The sequence below is a fragment of the Bombus impatiens genome, unplaced genomic scaffold (genome assembly GCF_000188095.3).
Source record: "Bombus impatiens unplaced genomic scaffold, BIMP_2.2 scf_1461, whole genome shotgun sequence".
In the NCBI taxonomy this organism is placed as follows: Eukaryota; Metazoa; Arthropoda; class Insecta; order Hymenoptera; family Apidae; genus Bombus; species Bombus impatiens.
Window position 1 is genome coordinate 1,440,759 of NT_177880.1, and position 15,047 is coordinate 1,455,805.

At 42.0% G+C, this 15,047-nt stretch overlaps 1 protein-coding gene across 9 annotated transcripts in view; it reads left to right on the top strand.

The window, feature by feature from the left end:
• LOC100749423 (agrin-like) overlaps positions 1-15,047 on the top strand; it is a 389,618-nt gene that overhangs the window by 356,464 nt on the left and 18,107 nt on the right. For all 9 annotated transcript variants that reach the window (XM_033324077.1, XM_033324078.1, XM_033324079.1 and 6 more), the window contains 4 exons: positions 6,305-6,520; positions 7,169-7,410; positions 8,272-8,458; positions 11,207-11,304. In XM_033324077.1, the coding sequence (XP_033179968.1) occupies positions 6,305-6,520; positions 7,169-7,410; positions 8,272-8,458; positions 11,207-11,304 (743 nt within the window). The remainder of the gene's footprint in view (positions 1-6,304; positions 6,521-7,168; positions 7,411-8,271; positions 8,459-11,206; positions 11,305-15,047) is intronic.

The window sequence follows — 15,047 nt, forward strand, 5'->3', positions numbered from 1 at the left end:
GCTAACGGCGCGGGTGGCAGAGGAGAAAAGAGGTCGCGGAACGCGATAAAGCGCGGAAGCTGAGCCTCGCGATTAAAAGTATGCTGCGTTTTTTCTCTTTCTCTTTCTCTCGTTCTCGGTGTTAATGCTAATGCACTATAGAGCAGATCTGTAGGAGACAGTGAAGGGAATCGTTATTGGTTATCAAGTGCGTGAGAATCCCGAGGAAAACTTCCCAAAAGCGCGATGCGGTTGAAAAGGATCAATCTTTCCTGACTGTATGCGAGAGATTCGCGACGGAAACTCGTAAACAAGGGGGAAGTTATATTACGTTTCCTTCCGAGTGACAAATAACGTCGCATTTAGAACAAGACGTAATAGGACTTTTGAAGAAAATTAATAATAATATATCAAAATACAAAAAGTATGAGAGTCGCGTTTGGAATATCATATATTTTAAGAAACTATATATCTTATAAAGGATGAATCGATCTTGATTGAGTAAAATTGGCCCCAATTACGTAGCGATCGTTTGCCAGCAGAGACGATCTCACGATTCGTTCTGTTTAATTTCACAATTATCCAGTCACCGTGCACGCAGCGATCGTTAAGTAACCTTTTCAGGAGGAGTCTTTGAGAACTCCTTTCCAAGATAAGCGCTATTTCTTCCTAGCCCTTTTTTCCACTGTGCCCCTTCCACCTTGGGCTGTAGAAATTCGCTTTAGCTCGTTTCCCGTGAATATCCTGATCCAAATCAGAATGGAGGCGGGCGTGCCGTTCTCTTCACGCTCGAGTGTGCCGAAATAAGGGTCTTCTGTAGGGGAAAAGGGGCAGATCTCCGAAACGTTAGCTTCGAGGATCCTAGCTCCTTCGAAACGGGCTTGACTAAATTCTCACGCTACTCGGTTCGAAGATTCCAACGCCAACTATACAGCGAACAAACTCAAGATGCGAGCCGTGCGCAGACCGACCCTGACGCGTCGATTCGATTAAACTTAAAGATCCGCGATCGGTGTGTTAAATTGCTCGTATGTCTTTTTCAAAAACGAACGAAACGCTAGATTGTTGTATGCAGAGAAAGGGATTAAATTGGTGGATAAATTGTAACGAATGCAACTATCTTTGAAGTATATTTACGTACGTAGACTAGAAATTAGAAATTATGCAGACATGGATATTAATAAATAGCAAGACCATTGCCTGTAAATAACGTTTTAAGTATATTTCATCAAAATATCTATGAACCTACGAACCCATTCATACGAAATCAAATTACTTTCAGAATCTCGTCACAAAACGGGAGAACACCGACGAAACGCTTCTAAAATCCAATCTCGATGCAACTTTCCTTCTACGATTTTTCTTCGATCAGAATTTCATCTTCCTCTTCCAGAAGAAGCTAATGTTTTTTCATCAACAAAGCCTGAATAATATCAAGCGACTAAAAGTGGCGTCACGTACGATATAGTCTCAAGTATATTTTGCTAGTGCATGTAAATGCAGCAAAAGAGCCGGCAATAAATTATCTTCAAACGGTTACACCGTAATTGCATCGTAATGAAATCAAACCACGAATCCGTGCATGCAAATTGCAGGTATGCGTGGAGCGGCGTCAAATCCATCTGCATTCATCCGTGTAATCACTTATAATTCACCAACGACACGTGCTACGACGGAGTCTCTTTGGAGCGATCTACCATCGAACACCCAAACGTAGCCAATTCGTCTCGCTGAGTAGCCCGTTTACGATGCAGCGTGCGCGACGAAGGTTTCCCCGAGGAAGTTTCCTATGCTCCGTACTATATCCTCGTAAATTACCATCGCTGTTTCTGGGCGGATGCTCTTGCGCGTTTATGTTTACGCGCCTCGAGCCTAAGTGACTGCCACGTCTAGTTTTGCCTGTTCGCCTGCTACAGGGAAGGAGCTGCACGGGTTCCGCGTACACTTCGGGGATGCCACAGGTCGAATGAAAGTGGCTTGCTGCCAGTACACATGAGTAGTACACAACAGTAGACGCTGCGGAAAGCGGCCGCCAAGACGCTGTTAACACAGACAGTCGTTGGTGCTCGGGCGTAATTCCCTTCAACGATGTTCCTCATATTCTCCGAATTCCGTGGCTCATCCTCCGTGCAGCATTATCTATCCAACTACCGAACAGGATATCCGTTGACAGGGAAGAAAAGGGAGACGTCAGTCGAATGGTTCGTTTAAGATTTGCTAGCTTAATGTGATTTGTTTGTGGCGAATTTTGCGTCGAACAAGGGAAACTGTATTTCGAGGGTGGTTAAGAGCACGAGAAATTCAGCTGTGTTTATCGTTGTGCTTATTGGGAATTTACTTGGCGTAGATTGACGAGCGATAAAATTCTATTTTGTTTGCACAGTGATGAGCAATTAGAAAATCTATACGCCGACTGCATAGCAGCGAAGCATACGTTTACAATTATATTACATACAGTATAAATTTACATAAGATATTAGTACAAGTATCGACCAAGTATCAAAATATCTATTCCTAGTAAATGTATTCATTCATGATTGATATGCGCATACGTTAACTAGTAAATGTGCTGTCTAAATTTACTGAACGAATACATTCACCGTAAACTCGTTGTGTCGCGTAAGGAATTTATTTCGTGTTATCTGGTGGAAGATGGATGTGGTATCAATTATGTTAATTGTTTGATTAACGTTTCGTTTATTATTCCACCTTAATTCTTACTTATCCTCCTCTTTTTAACGAATATACCCCAAACAGATATTTTCTACTAAAGTGGCAGAATAAAATTGAGTCGCTAATGAACTTGATAGTAGAAAAGTTATTCAAATCGTGAAGTGGTTTCATTACGAAACATGTTACGTTATAATTGAACGAATGCTATTGCAAGCATCGATGATATGACATTCACGAATTAAGCCAGATAATTTGATTGCATAATTCATTGACTATCTTCCAATGCTCGATTCTCTGCCTGTTTCATTTATGCGAGTTTCTAGTCAATAAACATGCCTGACTGGTTTATTGACATACAGGATACGTCAGATTTACAAGAATTTTTGGAAAAATAATTACAATAAGTTTTCATTCTGTGAATACGTCAACGATCACTGCAACTAAATTTCAGCTCTCAGTTTAACCGAAACTAGAACATAGCTTTTCCTAACCTTCGATGAAATTTCAAGCAAACTTCAGTCGTACATGAAGTTAGGAAATTTTCGAAAGCGTGCAAAGCTATGTAAAACAACCACAACTAGTAAACCTAAAACTGAAGCTATGCAAAACTGCCAATTCTATTGAAACAAAGCTGGATGAAACTTCTAAAGCTAGACCAAGCTTCGAAAGCATTCTGTACATTTTCTACAAATTGCATAATATAACAATTTATTTGCTATTAGTCTACGAATTACGCTTCTCTTCCTTCTCTTCTCTATTCGACATTTTCACCTCGCTAGAAGGAAATATTTAAATGTCGTTTGAAAGCTGCGAAGATCCTCGTATTCTACTCGTCGAACTGGCAAAAGGTGCAAACAGAGATGCAGCACCGCCGCGGCTAAAAAGGATAAACCGTCCGGAACAATAACGAAGCGCGAAATAAGAATGCAGACGGCGAAACGCGACAAGCGGAGAGAGAAGTTAGCGATCTTTCAATTCGTTGACCAAACTCAATTCAATTCCCTTTATCCACCACTTACCCTCCCGGACAACTTCTTTCTTATTCCGCCCCACCGCTTATTATTCCTTTCTGAAAGTTATTCCGCGGGAATGCAAAATACGCGCGGTGTGGTGAGAAAGCCGGGCGAGGAGGTCACGGTTGGTCGGAGGTATGAAGAAGGATCGTCGAGAAAGGATAGAGAAACCTCAGTGGGATGGGCGTGGAGCTTGGAAAAAAGTAGCTGGGCCACGTAGAAAGTTTCGCGTAACTCGGAAGATTAGACAAGGCTGATGCTACCGTCGGAGACAGCCGTTGAGGGAGGATGCGAGGGGCGAAGAAAGAAGGTCGTCGACTACCGTGGAGTGAAGAAAAGGAGAGGGGGAGGGTTGGTGTGGCTCTTAGCGACGGACTTAAAAACAATTGCCTCGCGGCGACGCGGGAATTTTAAACACACTTCTATCGACGGTCCGGATGGCTTTTGTTCGTCGAAATCGCCCGAGGGGGGTGGAACAGGGTGAAAATCGAGGACTCGACGCACTCTGTCCACGATCGAAGGGCTTTAAGGCAATTTACGAGGGGTTTTACGGTTTCAAGTGACGCCAGCCTGTCCTGATCTTCTTCCATTCTCTCATCCCTTTCATCCGCGAGCTCCATCCACCCACCTTCGTTCACGCGACCGCTTTATATTCAATGTTGTTTTAATGCCACCCGTTCCGTTGTCTTTTTTCCTCCGTTGAATTATATTCACTGGCCGGCGGGGCGGAAAAATTACCACCGAGAAAATTTGAATAGGACGAATCGACGCTTCCGTTCCCTCGGAAATTATTCTTGGAGGTTAGCCGAGAAAAATATCTGTTTAAATGCGTCCAACGGGTTAAACTCGGCGGCGAACTTGAGCTTTTTTGTCCCTTCTCTTGTTAAAATGGCCAACTGCCGCCGCATGTGCTCCATGCAGCGACATCATTACGCGCACTCGCGACGTAGTTTTATGGATAACGACTAACAGACGCCGATACAGACAATCCTTAGAGATGCTCTGACGATAACACAAAGAAGTTCGAATCAGGGTAATGTCGCGGAAAGTTAGAGCGCCAGCTTAGAGACCTGTGGTTCGCTGTCTTTGAGAAGAATTCGCGGATAGAATTTGAAAAAGGACGTAGACGCAGAGATAAGAAAGGCTCGGAAACGCCTTCAAGGCTTGTTATTCGGATGGTATAACGATCGAGTTAGACGAGCTAATCTCAAATTGCCAACGCTATGAGGACAGCTACGTGTGAGCAACAAACGAAGATATATCGTATTTTCAATCGATGGTCTTAATGTTGGACACGTTGATCATTGTAATTTCCCGCTGAAGAAAGAGATAACACAAACACGCGTGAGTTTGGAACAACAGTCTCAAACTGAGAGACAAACTCTTAAAATTTCGGATTGGTGTAAATTTAACGTTCTTCAAGTTTAAACATATATTTATTTAAGTTAAAGCTTTTAGAATTGCGTTGTTCGTAAATTCAATTTCCTACCATTTCCTCGATTGCTCTCGCGAACGTGTATGTGGAAAGCTTACACTTATTTTGAAAGGTATCGAATATAAAATGAAAGTATAAGAACCGAAATATCTTGCCGGTCAAGACACGAATGATGTTTCCTGTAATACAATGAACAAACGATAGCACGCAAAAGATGGAACCATACGTTGCAGTTAGCGCGTCATAAATTATGGTTCGCGGAAGGTACGTGAGAATTGAGCGAAAACGAAACTGTTACGAGATGTACGAGAATATTTGCGTGAGAGGAAGGAGAGTGGAGGGGACTTCGATTACAACTCTTGGACGAGCCACTAAACTGGCGGCGGACGAGGAAGAAACGAGGGTGGTTGCGGAAGGTTAGCCGCTCCACTGAGCTGTAACTCGAACTAACCCCGAGAAACACCACCGCCTCGGGAACTTGCCGCGTCAGCCCCGCTGTAAGGTCGAAACCTACCGCCTGCGGACAGGAAACGGAATCCAACTTCCTTCCTCGAGGGCGAAGATTAATCTCGGTGCAGCCATGCTTCTACCTGTGCCACGGTAACCCCCTTTGGACTCCACCACCTACCATTCCTCCCCTTTACCACCCCTTGTTCTTTTCCCCGCTCATAGGACCGCGTACACTTCTCATCGGGCTCTTTCTATCTGCCTTTATCAATCTGACTGCAACTAAACCGTCCTAACCGTGCAGTCGCATAAATTTCCCTGGAGCATTTCTTTCCAGCTCGTTCATAATCCGCAAACGGAAGTAACTGTTAGCCCGTGGACAATGAAACTTAATTTCTCGGGGACGAAACGTTGACTGCGGTGTCTTAGAGTAAACGAGAATAATCTTTCATGGGAAGGTTCTTCTGAATAGTCAAATATATGCGTACATTTTCAGCGATTGTCATTTAAATTTTTATTTTTTCCACGATCATCTTTGTCCTTTGATTATCGTAACGACCAAGCTGTGTAATTTTTATTCTGCTAACTATCCAACTCCGCTAAATTCATAAACAGACAACGATTTAGTCTAAAACGAGAACGAGAACAAGATGCGTTGCTCGCGTTATCCAGACGCGAAGGTATTTACAACAGCATGTCTTCATTGTACGAGTTGAACGTGACTTCAACTAGCACGTACCGCAATTTAATTTTCCAGATCCTTGCGGTAACGTGGAGTGCGTAGAACCGGAAATCTGTCAGCTGGACGACTCGAGGCAACCTGGCTGTCGTTGCGGTGAGCAGTGCGGCCTTGAGTTCGCACCAGTTTGCGGAAGCGATGGTAAAACATACTCGAATGAATGCAGCCTCAGGCAGGAAGCTTGCAGATCGAGATTATCGCTCAGGAAGGTCTACAATGGCGCATGCAGCTCGGGTAATTTTAAATTCAGCCTCCAGCTCGTCCAAGTTCCTAAGAGGCATTTGTACTATTATACCGTAACGTGGTGAATGTATTCCGATAGTTTCTTTCTCAAATAAGGAAATAGAGTATTTCGTAGTTTTCTGTTATTCAAGTTATTTCCAACTTTTTCCAGTTCCAGCAATTCAAACCTTGCAATAAGTCAGCACTAAACTAAAATGAATTAATAGTTAGTAAAATAAATTCTATTAAAACTGTAATAAATACATACAGTAGAAATAATTGAATATTACAGCTCGAATATTTTCTCCAACCACAACACAGTTATTTAAACATCCTATTTCACCTAGCTAATTCCGTATAAATTTCTTTCTCAACACTGGAACCAGTTTCCTGTATCATCTTCTATCTTCCTTCGTAGCGAGAATCCTACATTCCGAAGGAAAATCTGAAAATCAGACGGAAACATCCTTCGTGACTCGTTTTAACTTCCCCGTTTCCATTTAGTCATCCATCAACAGCACCCTCGTCCTAATTCAGAAGCCAGCCGGAATAAACGTCTCATAATACCTACTATTGCCTCAGTAGAAACTGAAAAACTTTTAATCACAAGGGCGAGTGAAACGCGTTGAAAGGGAATTTTTAATCTTCATGATTGTGCAGGAATCAATCCGTGCGACGAGGCGAAATGCGGCCCCTACGAACAGTGCGTGATCAACCGACAAGGGATCGCGAGCTGCGAATGCGGTCCGGAATGCGAACCTGTGATGAGAGCAGTATGCGCGCGGGGTGGCAAAACATATACATCGTTGTGCGAGCTGAAGAGACAGGCCTGTTTAACGAAGACTAACATCGAGGTCGCTTACACGGGAACCTGTGGCTCCAGGGGGCCCTGCTCCGAGAAGGTCAGTCGAGTTTCCGCTTCGGGTGTCAGATACGCGAAACAGAAAGGAACAGTGGCAAATATTTGAACGTGCAAACAAACACGCGCGACGTGACGAAAATCGAGGCGTGGCTGTAAGAGATGTGAATCAGGATTCAGTCTTGTTTAACTAAAAAGAACTATACATAGGAAGAAATAGTTGTTTCTTGAATTTATGAGAGAAACTAAATTGGTGGAAATAGTCTATTTGCAAGTAAATTTATCGTACAGTCTTTTGAAGATTATTGTGTAAATACGAAGATCAGGTACGTCGTAATGGGGCATAAAAATACTTATGTATAAAGAAGTAATAAAAGTGAAAAATGTAATTTCCTTAGCTATGTCCATAAAAGCTTAAGTTTGTATAAACATCCGTAGTCTGGTTATTCTATTTCGTGTTTATCGTAATGCCTGCATGCCACTCGTTCTCCATTCATTCTAAAAAAAAAAAAAAAAGAAAAATACAAGTTCGTTCCGAACAAACGAAATGCGGGAAAAAATCAGCGTTGGTCATGGCAAAGCACTGCGACGATTTACGTTAAATCCTGCGAATTAAAGTAGCACGTAAATTTTGCGTTGCGATAAAATATCACGAGCAATAAATTATCGGCTTTGCACCAGCGACTATCCGAGAAAACCTACGACAAAGAGGCTGCTGTCGCCGAGAGGTGTGTCGTGAAAAAAGCAAACGATGATCCACCGCGATTAATCTCGCGTTTTTCTCTCGGTTGAAACCGCGAGAGAGAGAGAGAGAGAGAGGAAAAAAGAAATGAAATGAATCGCCACGTTTGGGATCGAAAACGTCCAAGGGAAAAAGTCAAGCTGATAGGAATTTCTTTTACAGATCTGTCAGTGGGGCGCGATTTGCGCGGAAACCGGTGGCACAGCGATTTGCGAATGTCCAACCTGTCCGGCGGAATTTCAGCCAGTTTGCGGCGACGATGGCATCAGCTACGGAAACGAGTGTAAGCTTCGCCTGGAGGGCTGTAAACATCGACGAGAGATCCGCGTGCTTTACCAGGGACTCTGCAGTGAGTACCAATCCCCGGAAAACGGGAACCTCTTTAATTCCCTAGAATCTTCATTCCTGATTCGTCGAATCCACTTTTTTTCCACGGATACAAAGTTTTGACCTATACACGAGTATTTAACAAAAACTGAACCAATTGTTCTACTTATCCAATAAGTTTTATACAAAAAAGAGGTTTTATTTTTTCACAATGAGCGATTATAATATTTTCAATTAGTGATTAGGTCCATAGTATGCTGATTATTATTTTACGTAACGTAAAACGTCTACTTTAATAATACTGTTTCAGATTTTTGCGAATATTTACGGAGTTTTTTAGAGCATGTTTCGAGATCAAATTATAAGATTGTTCTATTTTTAATAGAAGAAATATTGTGACGTTCATACAAAATATTGTGCATAACTGAACGATCTGGAATAACCCTATTTATTGAATATTAAAACGTTCAGTAATCTTAGTGTAGCTTAAAACAGAATGTTATTTATCTGACAAGAAAACGAGTTCAATTGGCTCAAATTAGCTTGTAGATATCGCGAATAATTTTGGAATGGTCGTTGAAAATAGACTTGAAATTATGCAAACGAGGTAGCCAGGTTATTATCATCAACATTAAATATATAATCATAGAAACAAACGATACACATCGAGTAATGCGATTAAATTCTTCCGAGTTTAAAGAATGAATTATCGATGCCATCGTTTTAGCGACGAGTCGATGAAATACATTCACGGAATAATTTATCTCGTCTCTTTATTTGTCGAGAAATGTTCGAATTATAAATTCGTTTCCTTCCCGAAATTGTAACCGATTAAGATTTCCCTACGCGAAAATAGTTGATTGAGTATTGATCGATCAGGAGACCGGAATAATTAGAACTGAGGTACCAGGTAAATAATTAAGGAAACTTTATTATGAGACACGTCGGTTAGCAAGGGAAAAATCGAACGATGGTCTATTCCGACTAGCTGAGTTCATTATACCAAGCTCGTTCGTTATATCGGGAATTCTTGTAATCAGATTCGGTCCACGACAACGATTTTTTTTTTTACGAAATCAACTGGGAAGTTTAAGGACTTTTGTGAAGATTCGATTCGCCACAGGATGATTTGCATACGATGCATGAAACCTTTTGATCCGTTCTCTCTCCTTCTCTCTCTCGATACCATAATCCTGTTTGCATGATGATCAACAGCGAAACTTTGTACTTTAAGAATTTTTCGTTAACGGTATTTGCATGTTTACTGAAAAATCCATTTATGGAAATAAACTTGCAACCGAAACTAAATTTCGTTTAAACGCTCGGCGATATTTGACAAAATAAGATATAAACGAGGAGAAAAACAGGAGAGAAAGAGGGGGACAGACAGAAAGTGAGGAATGAAATATCAAAAAATACAAAACTCTCGAAGGAATATCCTGCGTCACGATGAAACAGATTCCTGACGAGGTGGCAAGCACCCTTACCGCGATCTTCGCTACGCTAGAGCACACCACAGACAGATCGAGCTAAACTTTTCTCATAAGCCACCCCGTGACGCGAGTAACCGTTCGTTTCGGTTGGATCGGGGCGAAAGAAATCCCGGGGAATCGTCGGTAGGAGTCGAACTCTCTGGCACCTCTTCTCCCCAACCGCAAGATAATTTGCATGGTTTAAAATCGCGTGAAACTTCTGAAACGTACTGCTGGGATTCGGTTCCATGCATATCACGGCGCAGGTGACTTTGCCCCTCGCTGAAATTGTATGAGTTGTTACCCCACGGCATGCACGTTGCATATGCATGCAGTTCCCGGGCCTCAACCAACCACCACCACCACCACCACTACCACCACCACCATCACTACCACCACCACCATTATCTCTGCCTCCTCTTGGCTTTCTCCCGTTTCTATCCTTGGCGTCGACTTCGACTACGGTGTATATACCAGTAGCGAGCACCGGGATTTTCGTATCGCGAGCGTCGAAAGCCAGAAGCTGTACTTCCATCGCCCCATACTCTGATTCTGAATCTGGGTTAGGGTTCTCCGAAGGCTTGTTACCCTCGACCGTAGTAGCACCATCGACACGTCGTCGAAGAGAAGCAGAGCGGTAAGCCGATGCCCCTTTCCTCTCAGATTTCAATGAATTCTAAAGATAACTTCTCGACTGCAAATCCAGCTTCAATAGCAACCGGCTCTACCCGCGCGCTCTCATCGTTCCTCTGGTTCTTGTTGCACCCCTCTTGCACCGCCGTGTGCCATCCCATCCTGCCGTTCCTTCTCTTTGTTCGCAGTCCCCGAATCCTTGCACGCAGTCACATCGGCACAGGCCAGATAATTTCCCTCAAAACGGGTGCAGTTATGCAAATACCAGCATACCGGGAATCTTTATTAATGTCGGCTTGAACGTCGGCCAGAAGGTAGCCAGAACTGCAACAGGGTGGCGGCGGCTGCTTTGTAAGCGCGTCGATGCCCGGAATATCACGGAAACGGAAGCGGAGGTTCGCGCCGCCTTAAACAATTCAGCCAACCGACCCGGCTGGTAAATTAGCGGCTCGTGCGAGATATCGCATGGCATCTCAGATTCCCGGCTAGAACCACGTACGATTTCACGGTGACGAATGGTCTGTCTTGCCACGGCTTTTTGCTCGTGGGCAATTACCGCCGGAGATAGATCGTTCGGATGGCTTCTGTGTTACGTGAAACGAACGAACGGAGACGTTACATGGGTTTCACTTGTTAATTAGAAATGTTTTGTTGTTTGTTCGCAGATGGATGCGAGAATAAGAAATGCGACTTTTACGCGGAGTGCGAGAGCGACAGCGCTGGTGAAGCCAAATGCGTTTGTCCTAGCAAGTGCGAGACCGCGGTAAGTATCTGATATAAATTAATTCATGATCGGTTTATTTTTGCTGATAGATAGTTTAATTATTATTATAGTATAATTAAAGTGGTTGGTCGAGAAAGAGAAATCTCTATTAATAGTGGTAATAAAAATAAGAGATCGGATCAAATCGTAGCGAAAAATATGATTTGGTAAAAAGAACTGCCATCGATTATTTAAATTAAAATGTATAACTATTTGTTTTGGATGATGAAGTTAGAATAGAACAAATGCATAGGTGATTAATGAAATACGATGGAATCAAATTAAAACATAATTCTTCGAAGAGAATGCTGCTGGCGCGCGGAATCTACTTAACATTTGCGCTAAAACGCGAGCAAATTAATCCCTAAATCGTATTGAAGTAATTGAGTTAATCCTTATCAAAGTGAATCGGGACGCAACGTTAGAAGCTCGGTCAGCCGATTTCAATTTTCCGACGCGCAAATCCGTTCCTGAAATCATAATTTTTATTCCGTTCCCCGGTTGCCACCTTCATCCTTTTAATGAAATAGAGGTGATGCTACAATGCCGCTTGAAAAGAAAATCAAATCTCTAAGAACTCTAATCGAAAGCTAAAGGACGGTTTTCAGAATAATTTCGCCCGAAGCATCGCACATTTCATGGTGAATTACATTTCCTATAAAAATTTATCAAACTAGGTACGTTATTCTCCATCGAAAGAAGTATAAGTAAATTGTGAAAGAAAATCGTCGCTTCAAAGTTGAAAAATAGCGAATGGCGTTATCTAAATGACTGCTCATACTGCAACATAGAAAGTGATTATTTCATATAACAGTGTTTATTTAGCACTTTATTCTTTCCATTTCTAAACATCTTATATTTCATAGTATAAACTACTTTTAAAATACTACAGCAAACGCGAGCTACGTATTTATGATATTCATTATTTATCAATTTTTATTGTGCTATAGCATTATTGTGCTAGTACATATAATTTATCAATTATCGTATTAATTTATCAAATTTACGAATCGGAAAGATAAAAAATTTCGCTTATCGTCATCGAAGCATCAATCCACGAAATCAACGTCTATGTAGTAATTATGCAGAAAAGAAAATCCTATCAACCATGGTCTGAGACATCGAGTGATGGTCGTTAAACATAATAAACCACCGAACGTGTCGATCTGCCGGCTTTTACGTGCTTACCACCATTCGTAGTGTTAAGCCTCGCTAGTTAGCACGGCTTAAGTAAAATATTCATACCATGATGGATGTGGTGTCGAGTATATATACAGTACAGAGCCAGAATACGCTGGTCGTGCACGATATTTCGTATTTCCGCTATGTTACTCGATGTTACGCGACCGTGTAATGAACCGTTCGTTTCACCGATACCAACCCACCTTGCCAAATCGACTAACGCGCACGCCATTTTCATTAAAGCCTTTCTATCAATTTTCCTCTCCATTCCCTGTGATTTCATTGCCTTCCCGTTCCTAATTTCGTCAGTCTAGCTTTTCAGGTGTACACTCTTGGACGATTCATTAGCATCGAACGATTTTGATCATTCAAACGATAATATCGGAAATGAATCGAAGCCTTTTTGTACTTTCAATTTTTCTACCTCTAACTTTAAGAGAGCGATGCTCGCCCTCGTTTTATCAGGCTAATTTCTATCAGGTTGGTTACCCAAAGTGTTTCCTCAGAAGGTTCATAAAAATTACCATATATCACACGCTCCTTTTTCAATTTCTCCTCGTTTTCTCTTATTATATTTCTCGTATAATTCCGATATTCGAGAATACACGCTCCGCCTCATGTATTCGCATATTCTACTATCCTAATCCCTCTATCATTTATTCCCCCAAATTTATCGACACCTCGCCGTAATACCACATTGCGGCAAATTCGTCGCTTCCCTCGATCGTTCCATACGAAACGTTCCCATATCCGGCTCGTAACAATCAATCTTTCTGGGAATCGAGGCCAGGCGCACCGTGTTGATTCCCCTCGAAATCCCGAGCGCAGTCTGGAAACGAATACGTGCACCGAGGAGGTGGAAGTAAAAAAAATAAAAAGAAGGAAAAGGAATGCGACTTTATCGCGGGTAATCCGCGGCGGTTTCCCCGGAAGATCACCCCGAGCAACATTTCCCAGAGCAGAAATATTCGTTGGGAATGGAGAGCACGTCACGGATCCCTGAGATAGTGTTCGCTGGCAAGGAAAGGCTTCTCTCCTTCGATCCAAGCTGGGACACACGGTGGATCGGAAATTCACGGATTCGTGAAACGTCCTGCTGACAAAACCACGAACAATTCCGAGCTCACTCACTCTTGCATGTACGGCGCGGATGTTCCTGGTCGTTCGAGTAACTGCCGCGGGCGCATGCTTCTTTTTCCAAAAAGAAATCGAAAAGGTGGTTGAACCCCGTAGAGGCGATGGCCATCCGTGCTGGGCCCCGGAGCTATTCGAAATTCAACGACGTCCGCGTTAGAACACACTTATGGCCGATCAGCCATCACCTGGAACGACCTCAAACCACAGAACGTAGATACTATCGTCTCGTAAAGTTGTCACGAGATACACGTTTAGCCATCAATCTTTCTCTTCGAGTATTTCAGGAATACCACTGGATCTATTTGAAGTTGATTTGTACGATTGGTTGCTGCAGTATTGAAGCGTGGGTTAGAAGAGTTGATGGAGTAGTTATGGACAATGGGACCTACAGTAAGAACTGATAGATTCTTGAGAATATTTGTATTTGACTTTGGACGTTATATTGTATATTTCTTGATATAAAGTACGTTAAACACCATGAAATTTGACTACATTTTTTAAATAAGAAATATTTAATTTAATGATTCGTCACATTGATTTATATAAAATAAAATTAGTCCATTTTTCTATTTATTTGATTTAATCTTTTTGGCACTCTATACGGGAGTAATTTAATTCCTTTCAAACGCAGATGCTTAATTATTTAAAAATGAGAAGGAGAGAAATTATGATACTCAATTTATCGAGCAACTTAAATTTCCTATCGATTGAAATTACTTATATTTCCATAATAAAGGAAGAGATAAAAGACAACGCGAATGGTTGCGAATTGATTGAGGTGCATCAGCATACTTTTTAGTACAGGATCAGCGAGCGTTCCTTCGCGTTCCTTCGTTTTAAACGTGAAATCACATCTTTCGCGCATGGATACACAACGTTGCCACGAATTTGACGCGTCAGCGTTCCATGGGAATAGAAACGAAAGGACTTCGGAGGAAAGATGGGATGAAAAGGACTGAATCAGTGGCACGATGAAAGAGATGAGGGTTAGAGGCATTGTTTGAACTCCAAACGAGGAATATCGGCACGTCCCAGTCACGTTCTTAGAGTCCCACGAATCCTCCATAATTGTCTCGTAAATTACAATAAGAAGGAGGCAAGGTGCGTATCAACTTGTCGCGGAAACTAATTAAAACGTATCGACCGACTGCGGATATTCTCTCCGAGGAGTCTCGTCGTTATATCTTTACCCTTCATCATGGAAATAGAACTGTGATATTTATTAATCCGCTGAGTGGATTAAAAGAGAAAAGAATGCAACGGAAAAAGAATCGGACAACAAAGCTTTCGTTCGTCACATAATTGCTTTTTTAAGTCAATTATCCTGTTTACTACGGACATGCTTCTTTGAAATTCAATATCAAAAATGTAATGATACGAAGTAAATTGTTCCGATAGAACACCGACTTGTCTTTAATCTTCTA